The sequence below is a fragment of the Pectinophora gossypiella genome, chromosome 13 (assembly GCF_024362695.1).
Source record: "Pectinophora gossypiella chromosome 13, ilPecGoss1.1, whole genome shotgun sequence".
In the NCBI taxonomy this organism is placed as follows: Eukaryota; Metazoa; Arthropoda; class Insecta; order Lepidoptera; family Gelechiidae; genus Pectinophora; species Pectinophora gossypiella.
In genome coordinates, this window is record NC_065416.1 from 14,280,528 (window position 1) to 14,303,912 (window position 23,385).

The 23,385-nt window shown below is 38.3% G+C and overlaps 1 protein-coding gene across 2 annotated transcripts in view; it reads left to right on the top strand.

The window, feature by feature from the left end:
- Nucleotides 1-23,385, top strand: part of LOC126372120 (lutropin-choriogonadotropic hormone receptor-like) — a 52,074-nt gene that overhangs the window by 17,597 nt on the left and 11,092 nt on the right. Inside the window, exons 2-4 of one of the 2 annotated variants that reach the window (XM_050017703.1) lie at nucleotides 20,568-20,691; nucleotides 21,702-21,776; nucleotides 22,880-22,948. In XM_050017703.1, coding sequence (XP_049873660.1) covers nucleotides 20,568-20,691; nucleotides 21,702-21,776; nucleotides 22,880-22,948 — 268 coding nt within the window. Of the gene's footprint in view, nucleotides 1-20,567; nucleotides 20,692-21,701; nucleotides 21,777-22,879; nucleotides 22,953-23,385 lie in introns of those variants that run through there. The other variant, XM_050017704.1, reaches the window with a different exon arrangement.

The window sequence follows — 23,385 nt, forward strand, 5'->3', positions numbered from 1 at the left end:
TAAGTTACTTATACCTGTCATTTTCTTATCCGCCGAAAAGGAAAGGGTCGTGTGACTGACAAGTGTGAATTTTAAAATAAATGACTGAATTAATGAATAGCCCGGGCGAATAAAATAGGTATGTCGCTGATAAGCAACTTGTTTGACGTATGCTGTCAACTTAATTCTGTCTAATATATTGGGAGGATTTTTTAAATTTCTGCATAAAATTGACGTGTCCTCCATAAATTTTATGCCTGTCGATTACCCGTCTCTTTTCCTTTCGGCGGATAAGAAAGTGACAGGTATAACTTAAAATAAAATTAGATGGTACTGGATCAGCACTTTATGTAAGTATCATCATCACAAAGATTTACGCTTCTGTCGGTGTAGCATACTCCATGCTGCTTTTAGGGAAAAATAGGGCAGTGGTTTCCCTCTTGGCATCCGCCAAAGTACGTAAGTAAGTATAAAAAAAAAACTCCAGTATTTTACAATATCGAAATTGTGAACCTCCCCGTAAGCAATTTAATATGCTCGTGTTGGGAGTGACCACGCTGCTCCCGAGGGTTACAATACTTATATAAATACTTAACATAAAAATAAAATAAAGTGAAAAGAAAAATAAAAAGTGGAATGAAAACAAAAAATTGCATTCAAACAGCAGGTTGTGTGCGTGTAAGTATATATATATATATATATATATATATATATATATATATATATATATATATATATATATATATATATATATATATATATATATATATATATATATATATATATATATATATATATGTATATATATATTAATTAACGGAGCAATGCCGCTAGTGTAATGGGTTCGTTCGGACCAGGTCAGATTCAGAACACTTAAACGCCTAGTTGGACGTGACGCAGTTATGTATGTTTCTGATTATGCGACAAATTGTATTATGGTTTTGATTTAACAGAATTATTTATTATAACTAATTAGTAATATATTACAATTAATTAGAAATATATTATGTTACGTAAACTCCCTATTGTATTTATTCTTCATTTAGGATCATAGGAATGTCTTACTTTACCTTTTCCTTTAAACGTAAATATGGTCGTATTCACCTATGATTCATATTTAACATAAATATTTATTGTTTACCATTAGTGGAATTTACTGGCTGCATAATTAAATATTTATCAACAGATATAATTGTTCTGTCTATCTGTCAAAACTTATATGTAGTCATTTAGTATATGCTATAGTGGTATTTAAGTACCATACCTACTAGGTTGTTTGAGGTTTACGCACTGCAGTTATTATCATAATTAAAACACATAATGGCCTCGATTCCTGCAGACACCTCCTAATTTTATTTTAAGTTATACTTTCTTATCCGCCGAAAAGGAAAGGGACGGATGATTGTCATTGTCAACAAGTTAATTTTAAAACGAATGAATAACCCGAGCGAATAAAATACGTCTCGCTGGTATGTAATCCGTTTAACGTGCTGTCTACTTAACTCTGTCGGATTATGGGCCGATGTAAAATTTTTAGACGGTAGTTTTAGATTTCTGCTTAAAATTGTCATGTATTCCATAAATTTTATGCCTGTCGATTACCCGTCCCTTTCTTTTTCAACGGATAAGAAAATGTCAGGTATAACTTAAAATAAAATTGGATAGCCTCTGCAGGAATTAGCACCAATGCCGGGTTCATCAGTCGTCCCGTGATCATGGCACTTGAAACAGTGTTGAAATATCGGGGGTCTCATATCCCTGATTAACCCGGTAAGAAACCGTTATTATGTGATTTAATACCTACTAAGCAGCCAGTAGTTTTTTTCTGACGATTCTTGTTGTAGATTTGGCGCAAATGTAGTAATTAGTAGGTGTGTGTAGTAACTAATAGCAGGTATGATACAGGGTGCTAGTGACACTGTAACGAATACTGAGGGGGATGATTTACATCTTGATTCTGAGTTGGTATCAAGATTATAAAGTAGAATTTTCCGTCGCAAAATTCATATATATTTTTTTTTAAATTATTTTCAATTCTATACTTTTGCGACGGAAAATACTAAGTACTTGATATTAGCTCAGAATAATGAGTTGAATCATCCCCCTCAGTATTCGTTACGATGACACTTACACCACTATTACCGTGCTTACACCCCGCACAAGTATGGGTGTTAGTGATACCGTAATGAATACTGGGGGGAAGGGGGGGGGGTGATTCAGACTATTTTAGACCATGATTATGAGTTGATATCAAGTGGAATTTTCCGTCGGAAAATTCATGAAAATGTTTGTTTTTTTTATTACTTTCAGTGCCATACTTTGCGACGGAAAATTCCACTTGATATCAACTCATCCCTCAAAGTTTTCGTTACGATGTCACTAACACCCTGTATACACACATAACAACATAACATCACGCCTGTATCCCCGATAGGGGTAAGCAGAGGTGTATAGTATACGTAAACACACAGTCCTCGCCAGCTATGTTTAAGTCCCATGTAAATACATGGAATATACTATGGAACGTTGGCTCCACCCTAGCCAACTAATCATTGTACGGAAGCCAATACAAAGCCAAACCAATTTGCAGCGAGGCCATCGCGTGCGGTTGATAAAGCTTTTATGAACACTCCGTATAAGTCAATTTTATTTTTGTTTATTTTATGACTGTTTATTAAATACATACATAAATTCACGTCATTTCCCACTGCGGTAAGCAGAGACTATGGAATTCCATTTGCTTCGATCCTGACACACTTCTCTTGCTTCCTCCATATTTTCATCAATCGTTTCATACACGCACGCCGGTTCAGAGTAGATCGTACTGAACCTTTTCTAAGGACATCGCCAATTTGGACAATGCACGTCCTTCTAGGTCTGTCTCAGCCAGCCCTACCATCAACTTTCGCTTTATATATCGCTTTCGCAATCCTATTATCCTTCATCCGCTGTACGTGTCCAAACCAACCTAACATTCCCTTCTCTATCTTAGTCACTATATCGTCTTTTACACCACATCTCTGTCTTATCACACTGTTTCTCACTTTATCACTCAACTTAACACCGCAGATGCTACGCAAAGACCTCATTTCTCAGGATTAATCCTACTACAAACTGTATTACTTGAAATATTCTTCTAGGTACAGTCTTTATATTTATATCACCCATTCAGAAAGCTATATTGAATTTCCAATGAAAAAAAAACTTCAAACGTGTGTAGGTAGGTACAGTTAGTCAATAAAATCTTGTACGACCGTTTGATTCTCAAAGGTCAATTGCTGTGTACCGTCTCAAGGACCGAATCAAATGCAATTAAAACAAATGAAACTGATTTTTAAGATGATTGTGCATAATTTCAATCAAAATTGTACTTGGGAATTGGGAATTAATTATACAGGGTGGCCCAGAGGGTCACGTTCAAAATGAAAAATTAGATAAAAGGGCTCATTGGCTACTAGAAACACCCTCATATAAAATATGTTCAGCGATTGTTTACGGTTTAGGAGATATGAGCCATTTTGTACCTTTTTCTAGATTTTCTACCTTACTTCAGAAATCATTTTTGTCGCTATCTTTTTCCTAATAATTATTTTATTTTACAACATGTCTCTTAAAGAAGTGGACCACTAGATGAAAAAATAAAAATAGTCAAAAAAAAAAAAGATATTGGAAGTCAAAGCGAGAATTCGACCAAAATAGTTAAGAGTTACTTCTGCCTACCCCTTCGGGAATACAGCCGTGATGCATTAGCAGGTACATAGTTCACCGAGGGAAGAAAGTGACTGATTACTATCGGAAGCTAATACACCCAAGTTGGGAATCGTACAGTCATGAGCAATATCATGTACCCACTTTAGAACCCTGTCGCACTATCATATTTGTCATTTAATAGGACTTACGGTTTCATTTGTCAAAAAAGTTAATGCGACATGGTTTCAAAGTGAGTGAATGAATACTAGTACTCGTGACTGTACTTTCTCCCGAATGATAGGTCCACAGCGCTTTATATTAGGGAATGCGATCTCGACTCGAGATCACAAATTCGAGATCCCGCGGGATTGGAAATATCGATCCCGCGAGTTCCCGAAATTTTCCGGGTCTCGTGTAGTTCATAAAAAAATGTAACGTTAGGAAAACGATGAAAATTACGTTTTTAGGTACTTATAAAAATATTACTAACTAAATAATTAGGTTTTCTTTGGAAAACAGCATAATCAAAACAAAAAGTATAACTCAAGGAGATTCACGCAATCCCGTCAATCTCGAATGGGATTTCGTCATATTATGCTTCGGGATTGATCCCGAAAAATTAGAGACGAGATCCCGCGAGATCGGTATCGTATTTTATACTCCGTTTTTTTTTTTTTTAAAAAAAGGAAACACTTTCCATGTGGGGGGGGGGGACTATTTGACATTTCTTGCACTGCGCGCTTACATGCGCATAAGTCAAATTACAATATTGCTTTTTTAAATGATTTGCTTCGATATAACCCTATAGGTGTCAAAACAAAGTGAACCGCAGGTAAATATGGATACGAACTAGTAATGAGCGTGTCACGCATGCGCTAAGTGTCTCAGCAAACAGTGGCATATTGTCGTATACCAAGTCACGACTCGCCAGGGCTGGCCTCTGACCGTCCAAACTTGGAAAGGTTATAAGAATCCTCCCAAAGTGGCCACCTTAGAACCCTGTCGCACTTACATATTTGACATTTAAGTAAGTAGTTAGAATTCAATTTGTCAAAAATTGAATGTGACAAGGTACTAATACTAAAGTAATATTAAAACTCGTTACCGTACTTGTACATTCGGACAATTCACGTCTTTTTTACATACTTCGGGGTTTTTGGGACAAGAGGTGACCCTCTTAAACTAAGTCCATATTCATTGAAATGCTTTAATTCTTTTTTTTGACGTGACTTCTTGTGGATTTGCCGCAAATGGCATTAACTACTTAGCCGGCCAAATGGGGAGCGTTGAGGGCTCTCACCCGGTACAAAATTTAAGACAATAGGCCTGAGGGTGCGCAGTTGGGCGCGGTCCTCAGTTCAGGGCGTCGTCTGAGGGGATTATATCTAAAAGAATTAATCGAGAATCGTCGACCACGCCGTCGGGGTCGGTATCGGGGTCCTGACGTGTTTGTTGTCACGAGCTGATTGGCCGGCTCTATGGCTAGACTAATCGGGTCGTCAACATCCTTGAACCGTTGGCCATTGACAGATACTGCAGCCTATTGCTTAGGGAAAAATGGGTTAATTACCCGTCATATAATATTTCTGATCGTTAGTACCTACTTATCGCAAAATATAAAAAAGGTTTCCAATAAGTATGTTTAGGGGGTTAAAAATGCCATATCGAAGCAATTCATCTAAAGAAGCAATATTGCAATTTGACATTAGCGCATATAAAAGTAAGTGCGCAATGAACACAAATGTCAAATAGCAATATTGCTTTTTTAGAGGAACTGCTTTGATGTGTGGCCTTTTTAACTCCTTTATTATCATTTCGAAATTCAAAAAAATGGGTAGTTTCCTAGGTCAAAGATAAATTATAAAGTGAATTATAAAGACGACAATGTTTTTTCTATTTATTACTTAACTAATTTCTTAATTTTAATAAAGAATAATGTAATAATAGGTAAGTGCGAGATGTTGTCGCGTTTTTCTATGACGTCACAGGTTGCTTTTTCGTACAAATTTCGTGTTTTGACGTTTAGTAAAAAGTAACCGATTTGACTATTTGGAAACTACCTTATTGTTTATTTAGGAAAAAAAAACAGCTTTACAATGTGCGAAGTTCACTAAAAATCAAGCGTGTTTTCATAATATTTAGAGCAAACAAATCTTTAGCGCTTCGTAAGTGTAGGTATGCCAAATATTTTTAGTATCCTGGTTGCTGCGTCTAATATTAAGAACTTTAAGTAAGTATATAATGTTCTAGAATATACAAAGTCCTTATCCAGCTGACGCGATTTACACGCGTTGTCATACCACAGAGTACTTAACATCGTACGGATAATGACGCACATCTCCAAGCATGCAGGAGTCTATAAAGTAATCAAATTACTCTGTGGTATGAAAACGCCCCCTACCCCCTCCGGTTGATTGAGGGGAGGCCTGTGCCCAGCAGTGGGACGTATAAGGCAGTTTATGTATGAAAACGCGAGTAAATCGCACCTTCTGAGGGCTTAGCACCGTGAGAGCGCGACTCTTTCTCGCCTCGACATACATCACCCGTCACTCTCTTATAGTACTGCACAGTAAAAGACAGATGATCTCTGTCGCGGCGAGAAAGAGTTGCGTACTTCCCATAAACTGAACAAGGTCTTAACGATAGAACAGTGGCACCTACAAGGTAGGAGACGAAAACGCCTATAAGTATGTAAACACAGAACCATATCGCATTAACTTATTTGACAAATGGAAACAAAGTCTCACAAATCGTCGATGATGTCGCTAAGTGACGTATTTCTCAGAAGCTCATCTGATTTGCACCTTGTGATATTGTCAATAACATACATAAACTCATGCCTATTTCCCACCGGGGTAAGCAGAGACTTGATTCCATTTGCTTCGATCCTGACACACTTCTCTTGCTTCCTCCACATTCATCAATCGCTTCATACACGCACGCCGGTTCAGAGTAGATCGTATTAAACCTTTTTTAGGACATCTCCAATTTGGTCAATGTAAGTCCTTCTAGGTCTTCCTCTGCCAGCTCTACCATCAACTTTCGCTTTATATACCGTCGTTTGTCTTATTGACAATAAGACATAAATTATATTAGCAAAACAATGCAGATACGTCAGTTTGCAATTGTGTAATATTTTTTTTGGTCTTTTATTTAATTGTGTCAATGTGATAGGGTTCTAAAGACGCTGAGGCATACCGAACCGTACACCGATAGTCAATATTCTAGTATATTTTATATCTAAATATCCAGTTAGAATTTACGTAAATTTGGTTCTAACTGGATATTTGCAAAAAGATAATAGATTTCAGGATATTTTTGCGTTTAATCACAACCTATAAACAAAAATCGCTTAGGATTTTTTCCAAAAATGCTTCCGAATTTTGTTTTATATACGTATACATAAAGATATGTAGATAGTGTAATTTCGTATACTCAAATTAAGATGTTATAGCTGATCAAATAAAGTGCAATATCGGTTGTAGGTATAGTCATGAGCAATATCATGTATCCAGTTGAGAACCCTGTCGCACTATCATATTTGACATTTAATAAGATTTACGGTTTAATTTGACAAAAAGGTTAATTTGACATGGTATCAAAGTGTGTACATATTAGTACTCGTGACCCTTGTGACAAGATTTGCCACGGACACTTTTTTTACAGAGACTGGTTGTCTATTTATTATGAGGTCTATGACTTCCGCACCACTTACCATCAAATGACTCTGTGATCCATCGCCAATCTATAAAAAAGAAACATATTTTGTATTATAATAGTTATCCTTTGCAGTACACACCCGCTAAGGGATGGTACCCCCGCTTAGCGACGGGACTGAAAAGTATCGGCGTCCGAAGGACGTAATATACGATTCCGATGACCCGATTACTCTAGCCATAAAGGCAGCCAATCAGCTCGCGACACCAAACACTTCAGAACCCCGATACCGACCCCGCCGGCGGTCGACGATTTCCCTCAATCAGCGCTTATCGCTACCTATCGATGCACTAGGGTGGATAAATTATTTCAAATATTCTTCCTCTCAGACGACGCCCTGAGCCGAGCATCGCGCTCAACTGGGCACTCTCAGGCTGGGCTCTCTCGGTTGTCTTAAATTTTATACCGGGTGAGAGCCTTCAGCGCTCCCCATTAATCCGGCCAAGTAGTTAATGCCATCTGCGGCAAATCTACAATAAGTCACGGCAAAAAAAAATGCAGTACACAAACAAATAACATTAAGGAGGGAACGCTTTTCGACCGGACTGACTTACTGTCGCCATAAGGGTTCCTTTTCACCATTTTGGTTCGGAACCTTAATAAGTAATCTACAATACAATAATACAACAACTCTTTATTGCACAAAAACACAAAAATAGGACAAAAGAAATACAATAAGCGGCTCTAACACAATTTCTTCCGAGCAACCTTAAAGTGAAACTGTAATTAATAATAGGTAATGATCAGGGCGGGGTAATAATAACATTTTTTTTCAATTCATCATCTCCCTAGCCTTATCCCGTTTTTCACAGGGTCCGCTTACCTAACCTGAAGATTTGACAGGTCCGGTTTTTTACAGAAGTGACTACCTGTCTGGCTTTCCAACCCGCCATGGGAAAACCAGTACAGGTTAGGTCACATACCTCCGAAAATGCATTTCTCGAGAATGAGGGTTTCCTCACGATGTTTTCCTTAACCGCTGAGCACGTGATAATGTACTTAAATTGTAACGTGACTTATTGTAAATTTGCCGCAATTGGCATTTACTTAACTAAGCATACTTGGGCGGAATAATATTTTTATCTAGAAGATAATAATATGAATGCATGGGATTAACTGATATTAGGCAGCCAAATTACTAAATTGTATAACAATATATTATGTTTATTTATTTATTTATGTTTATTTTCCAAAGAACGTGTAGGGCCATGTGCCGAGGTTTTTCTTGCAGCTTCTTTTCCCCGGCTATACAGGTTGTGAGAAGCTGCAGTAGTTTCAGGCGTTTTGCAGTAGTTTTTTACATTACGAAATGAGAAGTTCGTAATGTAAAAAATTACGATTTAAAGTGTAACTATTTTACCAATTGAATAAACATATTTTTGAATTTGAATTTAGAATGAAAAGTCTGCACAACTTCATGGATAAACTATAAATATACGTAGTCGGTCCCAAAGTTCTGTCACAGGCACATTATTTTTAAATTTCGAACATGCTTTTAGAAAAATTTTATGGCGTTCCATTTTTGAATGTTTGACAATTATTTTAAAACAAAAAATGATCATTTGCCGTGATTTATTACGATGGAGTGGACCTTGAAAGAAAACCGAATCGCAATTTTAGCGTTGCATCGCTGTGGACACTCGCCGAGTACCATTTTCAAGTTGCTCAAAAATTTGAAAATAACACTTAGGTTTGTGTATCGTACCATAAATAGGTATAATGAAGTCTCAAGTGTTGAGGACAAGAAAAGAACTGGCCGGCCTCGCTCCGCAAGAACACCAGCAGTGATCAAAGCGATAAAGGCGCGCATACGAAGAAATCCTGTCCGAAAACAAAAACTGATGGCTTTGCAGATGGGGGTCAGTAGAAAAACAGTCAAAAAGGTTTTAAACGAAGACCTTAAGTTGCGAGCATACAAGAAAAAGAGTGGACACTTACTTAACGCCCGCCTGAAAGCAATTAGACTCAAAAGATCCCGGTTGTTATTAAAACGGTACGCGAGAAACCGACACCGTGACATACTTTTTACAGACGAAAAAATTTTTGATATAGAAGAAAAGTAGAATAAGCAAAACGATAGAGTGTACGCAGAGAACTCTGAAGAAGCAGGAAAAAAAGTTCCGCGGGTTCAACATGGGCATCATCCATCTTCAGTGATGGTCTGGTTAGGTGTCTCTTACTATGGGCCAACGGAGGTTCATTTCTGCGAAAAAGGTGTCAAAACCAGTGCAAAAGTGTACCAAGAGACGGTTTTGAATCGGCTTGTCAAAGATCTGCCCAACACGCTATTTTCAGGACATCATTTCGTGTTCCAGCAGGATTCTGCGCCTGCACACAAAGCCAAAACTACTCAAGCCTGGTTCGACTATCAAAAAATTGACTTTATTAGACACGAAGATTGGCCTTCCTCCAGTCCGGACCTTAATCCTCTGGATTATAAAATTTGGCAGGTCTTAGAGAACAAGGTCTGTGCTAAACCCCACAAAAATTTGGCGAGCCTGAAGTCAGCCATAATTAAAGCCGTCGCTGAAATAGACATGAATATGGTGCGTGCTGCGATAGATGACTGGCCGCGGCGTTTGAGGGAAGTTATTAAAAACAAGGGAGGTCATTTCGAATAATTTTAAGTTATTTTCATTTCTTAATAAATATACTTTAAATTGATATATAAATTTTTATAAACTTATTGGTACTTTTTATTTTATCACTATTTTCATATATGACAGAACTTTGGGACCGACTACGTAACTACTAAGTAATAATTGGTTGTAGAAATAATTAGTACTTAGGTTGACGTAAGACAGTCCATAACAATGCCAGCCCTGTAAGGGGCATAACAGAGAACAAAGGAAAACATCAATTAAGAAAATTGAAGCCAGACACATGCGGTGTATTTTCAGCACATATGACGTCCGGCCGCCCAACGGCCTAATGTAGTAACAAAACGTGAGAACACAGTGAGAGCGGTTTGTCGTAGTGAGTTTGATGCGAGTTCAGATGGTTCCGAACATTCCGATATCAAATACATAAACAAGCGGCAAAGCAAGAGGGTAGACAGATATGTCTGCCCGTAGAAAATTATGGATCTACATACTCCACTCCAATCTCAACAGTCATCCCGTGACCATGGCACGTGCAACAGTGTCGAAATATCGGGAGTCTTATATCCCTGCTATAAACGCGATAGGAAGCCGTTATTATGTGTTTTAATTACTTATGACGTCTTTGGTACGTAACGGATATATCGGCCAAAAGCCGTAGTATACGATTCTGACGATCCGATTACTCTAGCCATAGAAGCGGCTAATGAGCTCGCGACATCAACACTTCAGGACTCTGATACCCCGCTGGCGTGGTCGGCGACTTCGCTCATTCAGCGCTTATCGCTATCGTCACACTAGGGTCGATTAATCCTCTCAAACAACGCCCCGAGCTGATTCGTGCATAACTGGACGCCCTCAGGCCTGTTGTCTTGAATTTTGTACCGGGTGAGAGCCAGCTCTTCCAATTTGTCCGGCTAAGTAGTTAAACCACACCGCAAATCTACGATAAGTCTCAGAATTACAGTTACTTCTCTGATCTTCTTCTTCTATCGTGTGGGTTGTGAGGTGAATTACCAACCTCATAAACTTCTCTGATGAAATAAACACATATAGCTGGTTAATCGTGTTCTTTTTATGTTGCTTGGTTATTTACTATTCACTTTAGCTAAGTACACGAGTTCCGTGTTCGGATGACATTGTTCGGATGACACAATCAAATTGTTCTAATATAAATCCGCATAACAGTATTGGCATAACGCAAATTCGCATAATATTAAATCCGCCTAATAATAAATCTGAATAACAATAAGGGTGGTATTAATAAACTAATCTCAGCTGAGACTGCCCTTAAGACCATGCTCAAGTCCCTATTTTTATATAAGAACTGTCACATTGACATGATCTTGAGAGCAGTCTCAAAGCTGAGATTAGTTTATTAATACCAGCCTAAAATTGCATAATATGAATGTGCATAACATATAAAATCAATTTTCATAACATAATACCGAGTAGGGCCCATCATTTTATATAAATGAAAGAGTATGCGGTTTTATAATTATGCGGATTATGTTATGAGAATTAAAAATAGGAGTATATAATATACATATATTATGCGTTTTAATATAGACCGACGTCGGAAAGCAATGGATGAGACTTTCACAGGAAAGGATGGCGTGAAAGAAAGGTCTATATTTTTTTAATATTTTTTGACCTGACTTATACAGGTAGAATAGCAGTTGAGTAGATAGATTAGCTAAATACGTAGTCGTTAAGTTCTGTGCAATAAAGTGTATTTGATTTGATTTATTTGAGTCGTACGACATCGACATGCTTAGTTAGTTTTCAATCAAAAAGCATAACTAAACAAAAACAAAGTTAGACGCTATCAACGGTAGCGTTCTAGAAAGCGAGAGACTTTATGTGGCTTTATCTGTAAACTGTTGTATAAAGTTAGTCAAATATTACAGAAAATCCATCCCATAACACTCCGTGTATTGCCTGAGGCGATCGCCGCTGTATGAATTGATCTTTAAACAAAACATCGTCCCAGAATTCAATGTGGCATCCAATTTGTTCTTGGCTTTAAAACCCTGCAAAGTGCAACACGAAAGAGTAACTGAAATGCAGCGATTCTGCATTCATTCTGCAGTTTTCATTGAAAGCTAGCCAGTAGGTATTCCCTAGGGTAGGTATAACACTGTTGGTACCTAAGTTTGCACGCGGGCGCTGTCGCGGGCGGACGCTAGTCGTGAAAACGCAGTCGCGGTCGATAAAACCTGCATCCTTTTAAGTGTATTACAGTGAAAAATAACAAAGTGTTTACATATGGTTGAGAAATGCAGGTAAACAAGTGCTAAAGACTAGTCTAGACCGCCCGAAGTACCAATAATTGCGTAGACCGTTGTGCGCACCGGAATATAAAATCAATATTGTGCATAGATAGACTTGCAATCACTCATGTTGTTACATAATTGCGATATGATTTGTCATCCGTTGGAGATACAACTAAAGTTTGATTTGATTACGATTGTTTTTAAAAAGTACTTATTAACAATCGCACAAAGATAGCTGAGGTATCCTGTACCCTGTAGTAACCCTGGATTTCTATTTTTAGAATGAAAAGTATAGCGGTATCAGGTACATGACATATGGATTTATAACGCTTTATAACAGTCGATAATGATTATGGTTATTTAAATTGTTAACGAAAAGTAGCCATTAATCTTAAGAAATACGGCTCATAAGAATTCTTTATTACAACCATGCCGCCCACCTGTTATGCCTTGAAACAACAGCCAAGCTTCTATACTCCTTACTCACACAAAAACAATTTTCTTGCACCTAATTACACATTCATTGCAAACTATTTCAAATTTGAGACCAGTAGTGTGGATTTTACATTAATTCAATTAGTTTAAAGGTCAAAATTTGTCACATCAAAGAATACTTACTACTAATCCGTGCGGTCTGTCTTCTGTTGCTCGCGCGATTCGGAAACATGTAATGGTATAGTTTCGAAAGATTCTGATATAGAGTCATTAATAATCCCAACAGTACGAAACCTGTCTAGGTTTCGTTCACGGAAGGACTAAAATGACAGACCTCTCGCTCTAAAATCTCTGGCATAACGTTCCCGGCGCACGCAGGAAGCGCTAACTGAAAACTGAAAGAAAGGGCTTTAGATTGTTGGTTTTACCTGGCTGTTCATTCTCCGGAACAAAAACTTCTTAGTAACTATGCTAAAAAACGGACGCGCTGGGAACTACTTTTATTAACGATATTTTATGATTGTTTAACACACTTACCCGCATTCCCGAGAAATGCATTTTCAGAGGTATGTGACGTAACCTGTTGGGCTGGTTTTCCCTTCGCGGGTTGTAAGGTCAGGTCGCTTCTGTAAAAAACCGGACCTGTCAAATCTTCAGGTTAGTTAAGCGGACTCTTACCTCCGCTGCGGACTCTTACTTAATGCTGGGGAGATGATGATGATTTTTTTTATGATTGTTTCCCAACGAAATACCAAGACGCGAAGATCACAGATGCCGACTTTTATCAGTTAAGAAGTTATCAACTATCACGCTGGTTACAATTGCTAACACGACACTGATAAATGATAACAAAGTTTTAATTGACGACGACGACATGCGAACTCATCTTAGCAAAACTCGAATCTTTAGTTTTAATGTGGTGTGTTCTTCAGTTTTTTGTTTTTTAGTTTTGTTTTTGTTTTGATTGCACGCTGTTACATAGCTGCCCGCGGCTTCGGTGATTCGGGCCGGTCTCATGTGTTTTATTTTTATGTTGTTCGTCTTTCGAATCTGTTACTAATACTAGGTTAAGCTTTTTGTTACTAACTAAATATGGACTAGTTTCCGAAATAAATATTTTGAATTTGAATTTGAATTTTAATAATAAAAAGAAAAAAAAGGAGCATGAAAGTAGGATTAATGAGCTCGTTGCGTAGTATCCGCGGTGTTAAGAGTGAGATGGAGTGAGAAACAGTGTGATAAGAGAGAGATATGGTGACTAAGATTGAGAAGGGAATGTTAAGTTGTTTTGGATACTTAGAGCGGATGAAGGATAATAGGATTACGAAAGCGGTATATAAGGCGAAGGTTGATGGTAGGGTTAACAGAGGAAGACCTAGAAGGACGTACATTGACAAAATTGGAGATGTCCTTAGAAAAGGTTCAGTACGATAATTATTAATTTGGAATTGTTTCTTTTTATTTTGGTGCAATAAAGTATTTTGTATTTGTAAGAGTCTGAACCGGCGTGCGTGTATGAAACAATTGACGAATGTGGACGAAGCAAGAGAAGTGTGTCAGCATCGAAGCAAATTGAATTCCATTGTGTCTCCTTACTTAATGTATGTATGTAATAATAATTAAACTGAACATTTCGTTTTATTGATTATTGTAAGATTGTATTTTTTATTACATTAGGGTTATTGATGATGATGATGATGATCCCATATGCCTTTTAAAATTTGCGGACTCATCTTACTTTTTCGGAAAATCTGAAGATTCAAGCGTGCAAAATCCTTACCAAAACCGAACCCGGACCTCCAGATCGTGAGTCTAACGCTCTAACCACAAGACCACGGGGGCTAGCTGTTATTTGTTAACTAAGACAATTTTATGTCTATTTCATGATGTCCACATTCACTCGTTTTAGAAGATATTTAGCAGTAAACGCCTGTGTTCAAAGCTGTTAAAAGATATTAAAAATGTCTACTCATCAATAGTGTACTTAATGATTTATTGTTGTGTGTGTTCGGATCGTAAATTAGCGCTTCAAGCTTTGATTGTCGTTTTCTGAAACAAAGCCTCGTGCGTCTGTTTGGCGCTATAAAGCTTACAAGCTTCCCAAAACTTGTACTGTAAGATGTTTTTCATCAGTCATCATCATCATCAGCCCATTAACGTCCCCACTGCTGGGGCACGGGCCTTCCCTATGGATGGATAGGGAGATCGGGCCTTAAACCATCACGCGGGCCCAGTGCGGATTGATGGTTATTAACGACTGCTAATACAGCCGGGACCAACGGCTTAACGTGCCTTCCGAAGCACGGAGGAGCTCGAGATGAAAACTTTTTTTTTTTGTGGTCACCCATCCTATGACCGGCCTTTGCGAAAGTTGCTTAACTTCAACAATCGCAGACCAAGCGCGTTAACCGCTGCGCCACCGAGCTCCTTCATCAGTAGTAAGAAACAAAATATTGTTTAATTCATCACTAATATTAGAGCCACACTCTTGTCGATGTAGCATTCTCCATTTTTGTTTATCAAAAGCCAATTGAGTCGTGTTCTAGGTTCAAAATAAATTATGAAATTCGGATTTTATTTGCAAAAAATAGCGATCGGCACATTGTTAATACCCGGAATAAAAATAAACTTGCTTTACAAGTCAGTCGATTACATAAGATTACTAAATCTTTTAAGGGGCAATGTATACGTTTTTACAATAAGATTCCCATTGACTGTTTTAAGACAGTAGTTAAACAAAAACTTTACAAAAAAGTTTATTATAAAGTTAGTGATTTTTTAGTAGATATGAATGCATGGGATTAACTGTCTGAGAACTGATATTAGGCAGCTAAATTACTCAATTGTATACCAATATTTTATGTTTTTTTAAAAGAACGTCTAGGGCCCTATGCCGAGGTTTTTCTTGCAGCTTCTTTTCCCCGGCTACACAGGTTGTGAGAAGCTGCAGTAGTTTTAGGCGGATGAGACGTTCGTTTATGTAAAATTGACGATTCAAAGTGTAACTATGTTACCTACTGAATAAAGATATTTTTGAATTTGAATTTGAACAGATTTAAAACTCACGAAAACATTTTCATTTTTCTATTTCACTTATTTATGAATATTAATAAAGAAAAATGTAATAATAAGTGCGACATTTTGTCACATTTTTCTATGACGTCACAGGTTGCATTATTATACAGATTCCAATAGTAATTTCGTGTTTTGACGTTTAGTAAAAAGTAGCCGATTTGACTAGTTGGGAACTAGCCTATTCACTCCCAAGCGACGTATTACGTACGTACGGTCAAGAGTAGGTACTAATATGAATGCATTTTGATACCATGTCACATTAACTTTTTTGACAAATTAAACCGTAAGTCTCATTAAATGGACAAATATGATAGTACGACAGGGTCTTGAAGTGGGTACATGATATTATTTATTTATTGCATGTTATGTTACAATATCATAATTAATAATAATAATTCATACTATTAACATATCCTGTCAGGGTGTCGCAAAAAGGGCAATTACATTATAACTTACAATATTTCCAATTGTAATATTAATGGTGAGTTAATTATTGGTGCTAATTCCTGTAAATACCATCTAATTTTATTTTAAGTTATATCTGTCATTTTCTTATCCGCCGAAAAGGAAAGGGACGGGTAATCGACAAGCATAAAATTTATGGAACACACGTCAATTTTAAGCACAAATCTAAACCAACCGTCTAAAAATTTTACGTCCGTCAATAACCCGACACAGTTAAGTAGACAGCACGTCAAACGGATTGCATACCAGCGACGTACCTTTTGATTCGCCCGGGTTATTCATTCATTTACTCATTCTTCCTAAAATTAAGAGCTGTGAATCATCCATCCCTTTTCTCTTCGACGGGTATGAAAATGACGGATATAACTTAAAATAAAATTAGGCGGTGTCTGCAGGAATCGGGGCCATTATCTTGGTAGAGTTAAATTAAGTTAGGGTTAAATAAAATTATATTACTAGCATGCAGTTAGTACAAAAATTCTAATTTACTTAATTATCACTCATGACTGTACTCGCCCGAGTTCCAATGCGATAAATTACTGAAACCAAACAGTCGCCTAATTAAAGAATTTAAGAGTTGCTTCAAATCTGAAAAAGTAAACTGCGATGGTAACCTACTTGGCATAAAGCCGAGTGAATGAGTAATTGTAAACATAATAAATACAGTTTATGATTACATTTACATTGCGTATATTTCCGCGTTGTCATTTAACCCAGCTCGGCACTTTACTGAGTGTAAAAACATCATAGCAAAACAAAAAGCGGCCAAGTGAGAGTCGGACTCGCCCATGAAGGGTTCCGTAGCAGCAAGTAACATATTTTACCACTTTGGAAGAATCTCTCGCGCAAACTATTCAGTTTAGAAAAAAATGATATTAGAAACCTCAACATCATTTTTGAAGACCTATCCATAGATACCCCACATTTTGGTTTGATGAAAAAAATATTTTTGAGTTTCAGGTCTACGTATGGGCAACCCCCAAAATCCAAAATTTGTTTTTTTTTTGTGTGAAAATATTAATATATTAATGCGGTTCACAAAATACATCTACTTACCAAGTTTCAACAGTACTTATAGCTTTTATAGTTTCGGAAAAAAGTGGCTGTGACATACGGACAGACAGACATGACGAATCCATAATGGTTCCGTTTTTTCCATTTGACTACGGAACTCTAAAAACAGCATACAACCATACATACGTGCTCCTATTGATCTTTTTTTTGATGTGACTAAACTGAACTACTTTGGCCGGATCCTACTATTTATTGATCACGGGACATACCACTGCGGGTTGGCAGAAAACCAACCCAATAACCTTTACTATGCAGTTATTTTTCTAATCTGTAGATTTGCCTCGACGTGTATTCTCTACCCCGATCTGGATAAATTAGGAACTCAGGGATTTCACCCAGTTAAAAATTCAGGGCAGTGTTCAAGTGAGTGACTCAGGATCTCCAATTTGTGTTCTCGAGTCGGGATTGCATTCCTTAGTTTCGACCAATCTTCTTAAATACAGACGTGCGGCTAATATATATTCAATATTCTCTATTTGCATACTATGATGGTGTACAAGTTGGTAAGTTCATATGAGTTTCAGGTTAAAGAAATCTTTACTCGCAAAAGAAATTTACATTTCACTTCATGAGAACTTATAAACTAACTTAATGTAAACAAAATATAAACGGTGAGCGTACATAAGTTCAGCCTCAGAACAGCCTCCATGGTCTAGTGGTTAGAGCGTTAGGCTCACGTTCTGGAGGTCCGGGTTCGATTCCCGATGGGGACATTGTCGAAATCACTTTGTGAGACTGTCCTTTGTTTGGTAAGGACTTTTCAGGCTTGAATCACCTGATTGTCTGAAAAAGTAAGATGATTCCGTGCTTCGGAAGGCACGTTAAGCCGTTGATCCCGGCTATTAGCCGTAAAAACACCTTCACCAACCCGCATTGGAGCAGCGTGGTGGAGTGTGCTCCATATCCCCTCCGGTTGATTGAGGGGAGGCCTGTGCCCAGCAGTGGGACGTATATAGGCTGGTTATGTTGTATGTTGTACATAAGTTGTAATAGGTACATAAGTTGTACTAGTGCTGTAGTAACATTTATTAATTAGAAGTTCTTTTACGTTTGCAATAGTTTTTGTCACTTTTGAAGTCATATTTCTATTCCAGAGCTAATCCTACAATCATCAAATATTCAGCAAATTTAAAATGTTTTGCCAATAAAATGTTTTATTTTGCTAATAAACTTTAATACTTCCTTCCGTTTGATGTTTGTTAGATAAAAAAATAACGTAATTATGGGAACGTAATAGAAATGTTATGTTAGCTCTAGGGTTACTATTGAGCCGCCAAAGGCCCCTGACATGACTGATGTAACGACTACTTACTTACATCAGTTAGTAGTAACCGGGACCAACGGCTTAACGTGCTTTCCGAAGCACGGATCATCTTACTTTCGGACAATCAGGTGATCAGTCTGTAATGTCTTAACCAAACTAGGGATCACAAAGTATTTTTTGAGATATTTCCCCACCGGGATTCGAACCCGGGACCTCTGGAACGTGAGCCTAATTCTCTACCACTGGACCACGCAGGCCGTTATCCGTTTGTAACTGTTTATTATGTCGGATATTGATTAAATGATTGAAGCCCGTGCTCATTCTGTAGAGCCTATAAGAATAATTTAAATCGTACAGATAGGTAACTAAATCATCTTCATATATTTCAAACAAAACTATTTCCGTTGCACTTGAATGAGAACTCAAGATCAGTGGCACGTGTTATTACTATACTGTGTAACGTTAACGATTTAGGATGTTTTGAAACAAACGCTTAAAAGGCCACATTGAAGCAAAACAATTCAACAAAATAAAAGTTTAAAAAGTAAAAGACCCGACCCGACTAAGGAAAACTGCGCTCTAAAAAGTATCATCATCACACTTGCCTCTCACTTTGAGGTCGCAGGTTCGAATCCAGCACAGACCTAAACCAATGGTTGTCGAATTTATTTTCGAATTCATGTTTGAATTATGTGCTCAGCGGTGAAGGAAAACATCGTGCGGAAACCCCCATTCTCGAGAAATACATTTTCGGTATGTGACCTAACCTGTATTGGGCGGATTCTCTTCGCGGGTTGGAAGATCAGACAGGCAGTCGCTTCTGTAAAAAACCGGACCTGTCAAATCTTCAGGTTAGGTAAGCGGACCCTGTGAAAAACGAGATAATGCTAGGGAGATGATGTTTTAAAATATACTTACTTACTGTATACTTACACCACACTATTACTATTACTTATTGTGTCCAGTAACCAGGTCCATCAGGACGCCATAAAAACGATTTGGTTTCAATCTAGGACATAGCTGGAATTACAAACATCTGTTTGCAATCCATACATAGAAAGCGATAGGTAGGTAGGTACTTAGTATAATGATAATGACCAATGACCCATTAGTTTTTTCGGCCTCTGTGGTCCAGTGGTTAAGCGTTGGGCTCACGATCCCGAAGTCCCGGGTTCGAATCCCAGTCGGGACACATCATGAAAATTTCTTCGTGATCCCTTATATCCAATTTGTGATTGTATTATGGGGTGCAGATCGTGAGTGTCGCTTTCAGGGAGGTAATGAAGACACAGATGATGTCCCCAATTCAAGCACCTTTCTATCCATCATCTTTAATTTAAGAGCCACGCTCTTGTCGGTGTAGCATTCTCCATTCTTTCACTTGCTTATAAGACACGACGTTCACCTTCTCTTTAATCTGTTCCATCCATGTAAGCTCCTCTTGGTCTTCCCCTTTCTCTCTTTCCTTGCAGCTTCCCTTCTATGATGTTTTTAATAAATTCGTCGTGCCTTTATTAAGTGTCCAATCATCTAGCCTCTTCTGTCCTCAACAACTCTCAATATCCCACCTTGCTATTATCATAGAGAAAATAACATACTACGTAACTATTATGAATGAACGGCCTCCGTGGTCCAGTGGTTGAGTGTTAGGCTCACGATCCGGAGGTCCCGGGTTCGAATCCCGGTGAGGACATATCACAAAAATCACTTTGTGATCCCTAATTTGGTTAGGACATTACAGGCTGATAACCTGATTGTCCAAAAAGTAAGATGATCCGTGCTTCGGAAGGCACGTTAAGCCGTTGGTCCCGGTTACTACTTACTGATGTAAGTAAGTAGTCGTTACATGAGCCATGTCAGGGGCCTTTGGCGGCTCAATAGTAACTTTGACACCAGAGTTAATGAGTCTGGTAATTCACCTCACAACCCACACGATACAAGGAAGATGAATGAAATGCCAATGACCCTTTATTTATGTGTGTTTGTCTGCAGGGTACAACAATGTTGCAGCAGAGCAACACAACAGCACAGCGGAGCTCATCAACACCAACATCACGCGGCTCGGTCGACAGGCGCTCTCCGACGCCGGCTACACGCTGCACCTCATACAGCACATGTCAGTACCGTTATAATGTAAGACAAGTAATATTATATGCAACAACAGCACAGCGGAGCTAATCAACACCAACATCACTACCTACTGAACTAAATTACGTGTCTCAAAGATAAAGTATCTGTAAGTACTTACATCATTATCATCATCATCATCAGCCGTACGACGCCCACTGCTGGGCATAGGCCTCCCGCAAGGATCTCCACAACGATCGGTCCTGCGCTGTCCGCATTCAGCGGCTTCCCGCGACCTTCACCAGATCGTCGGTCCACCTTGTAGCGGGCCTACCCACTGAGCGTCGTCCGACACGTATTACAACTTACACTAAGAATTAATTAAAATAATATTTTGTATTGCGGCCACGAGAAAAATATGGCTAGGCAAGTAAATAGCACAAAATCTTTTGTCAACCTTGGATATGTACCTAATTCGAAGACGAAGGCGAAGGTTATTTCGCAAAATAAACACAGACGATGAATCAATCTATATATGTATTAGTTTGCACATTGTTACTCCGGCACACCTACTTGAGATAATATAGGAAATGACAAGACTTAGCTAATCCACACACAAAGGATGTACTTTATAAACTGCCTATATACGTCCCACTGCTGGGCACAGGCCTCCCCTCAATCAACCGGAGGGGGTATGGAGCATACTCCGCCACGCTGCTCCACTGCGGGTTGGTGAAGGTGTTTTTTTTACGGCTAATGGGACCAACGGCTTAACGTGCCCTCCGAAGCACGGAATAATCTTACTTTTTCGGACAATCAGGTGATTCAAGCCTGAAAAGTCCTTACCAAACAAAGGACAGTCTCACAAAGTGATTTCGACAATGTTCCCATCGGGAATCGAACCCGGACCTCCAGATCGTGAGCCTAACGCTCTAACCAGCACTAGACCACGGAGGTTGTTAGACCACACACAAAGGATGTAAGTACTTACACTAAGAAAAAACAAGAAAGAGAGAGATGTGGTGTAAAAGACGATATAATAGGATTGGTTTATTTCAGATACATCACGGGTGCTCCAAACCTGATGCATATAGAAGTGGAAGACTTGAAGCTGATTCCGAATCTCCGAACTTTGTAAGTATCTTTTTTTCCTTTCTTTTCGCCGTGAAATTTTGTAGATTTCCTCTCTCCCGGTATAAAATTTAAGTCAACCGGCCTGAGAGTGCCCAGTTGAGCGCGATGCTCGGCTCAGGGCGTCGTCTGAGAGGAAAAAATATTTGAAAAAATCCCTCCGGACTCGTGGTCACACCAGGTTGTCACACCAGTATGACAAACAGGAATTTTATTCTTGTTTGTCACACCGCTAACAATACAACACCTTTTATCACACCATTGTTAGTGCGGAGAATATCCCTATGATAAAAAATATATCGATATTTGCCATAAGGCATTATATTTGTGCAAAGGAGATTAATTATGTTTAATAGCGCATTCTTTTTGTTTATTTCTATCTTCTATCACTGGCGACCTAATGGATTTTTCCATAATTACAAGTTTTTTTTTTGTTTTGATAATAAGTCATATTATCGCATTAACTACTTGGCCAGACAAATGGGGAGCGTTGAAGGTTCTAACCCGGTAAAACATTTAAGACAACAGGCCTGAGGGTGCCCAATTGGGCGCGAACCTCGGCTCAAGGCGTCGTCTGAGAGGAAAAATGTTTGAAAGAATTAATCGACCCTAGTGGGTCGATAGCGATAAGTTTCTGTTAAATAAAGTATAATTTTGCAAATAAAATCAATTTCAATTTATACGCCGATAAACACAGTACTTACTACTTATAATGACAAGTCAGGATAAAAGGTGTTGTATTGTTAGCGGTGTGACAAACAAGAAAAAAAATCCTGTTTGTCATACTGGTGTGACAACCTGGTGTGACCACGAGTCCGGAGGGGAAAAAATTAATCGACGCTAGTGGGTCGATAGCGATAAGCGCTGATTGAGGGAAATCGTCGACCTCGCCGGCGGGGTCGGTATCGGATCCTGAAGTGTTTGATGTCGCGAGCTGATTGGCTGCCTCTATGGCTAGAGTAATCGGGTCGTCGGGATCGTATATTACATCCTTCGGACGCCGATACTACAAAAAAAATACATCAGACATGGCTGTATGGGCATAGTTCCCTTTGTCTTGCCCTTTGGGGAAAACGAAACAAAGCTTATTGTACCGTTTGTTACAGTTCTATATCGCAGGCGCCGCGGCTACATAAAGTGGACAAACTGCCTTCTCTGCCCAACCTCCGCACATTGTACGTATGTACTTATGTTTTTTTTTAATTACACATTCTTTTGTGGGTTCCCTACCTGCCTAAATAAAAACAGTCAAATCAAAGATATAAAAAAAGTTATTGGACTTTGACTTCCAATAACATTTTTTTTATCTTTGATTTGACTGTTTTTATTTTTTCACCTAGCGGTACACATCCTTAGGAATAGTTATGAAGTAAAGTAAAAGGATTATTAAGAAAGAGATAGCAACAAAATGATGATTTCTGAAGTGAGATAGAAAATCTAGAAAAATGTACGAAATGGGTCATATCTCCTAAACCGTAAATAATTGCTGAGCATACATGGGGGTGTTTCTGGTAGCTAATGAGCCCCTCTATCTAATTTTTCATTTTGAACTTGAACTTCTGGGCCACCCTGTATATTTACTTTGCAAGGAAATTTTGAACTTTTAGTAAAA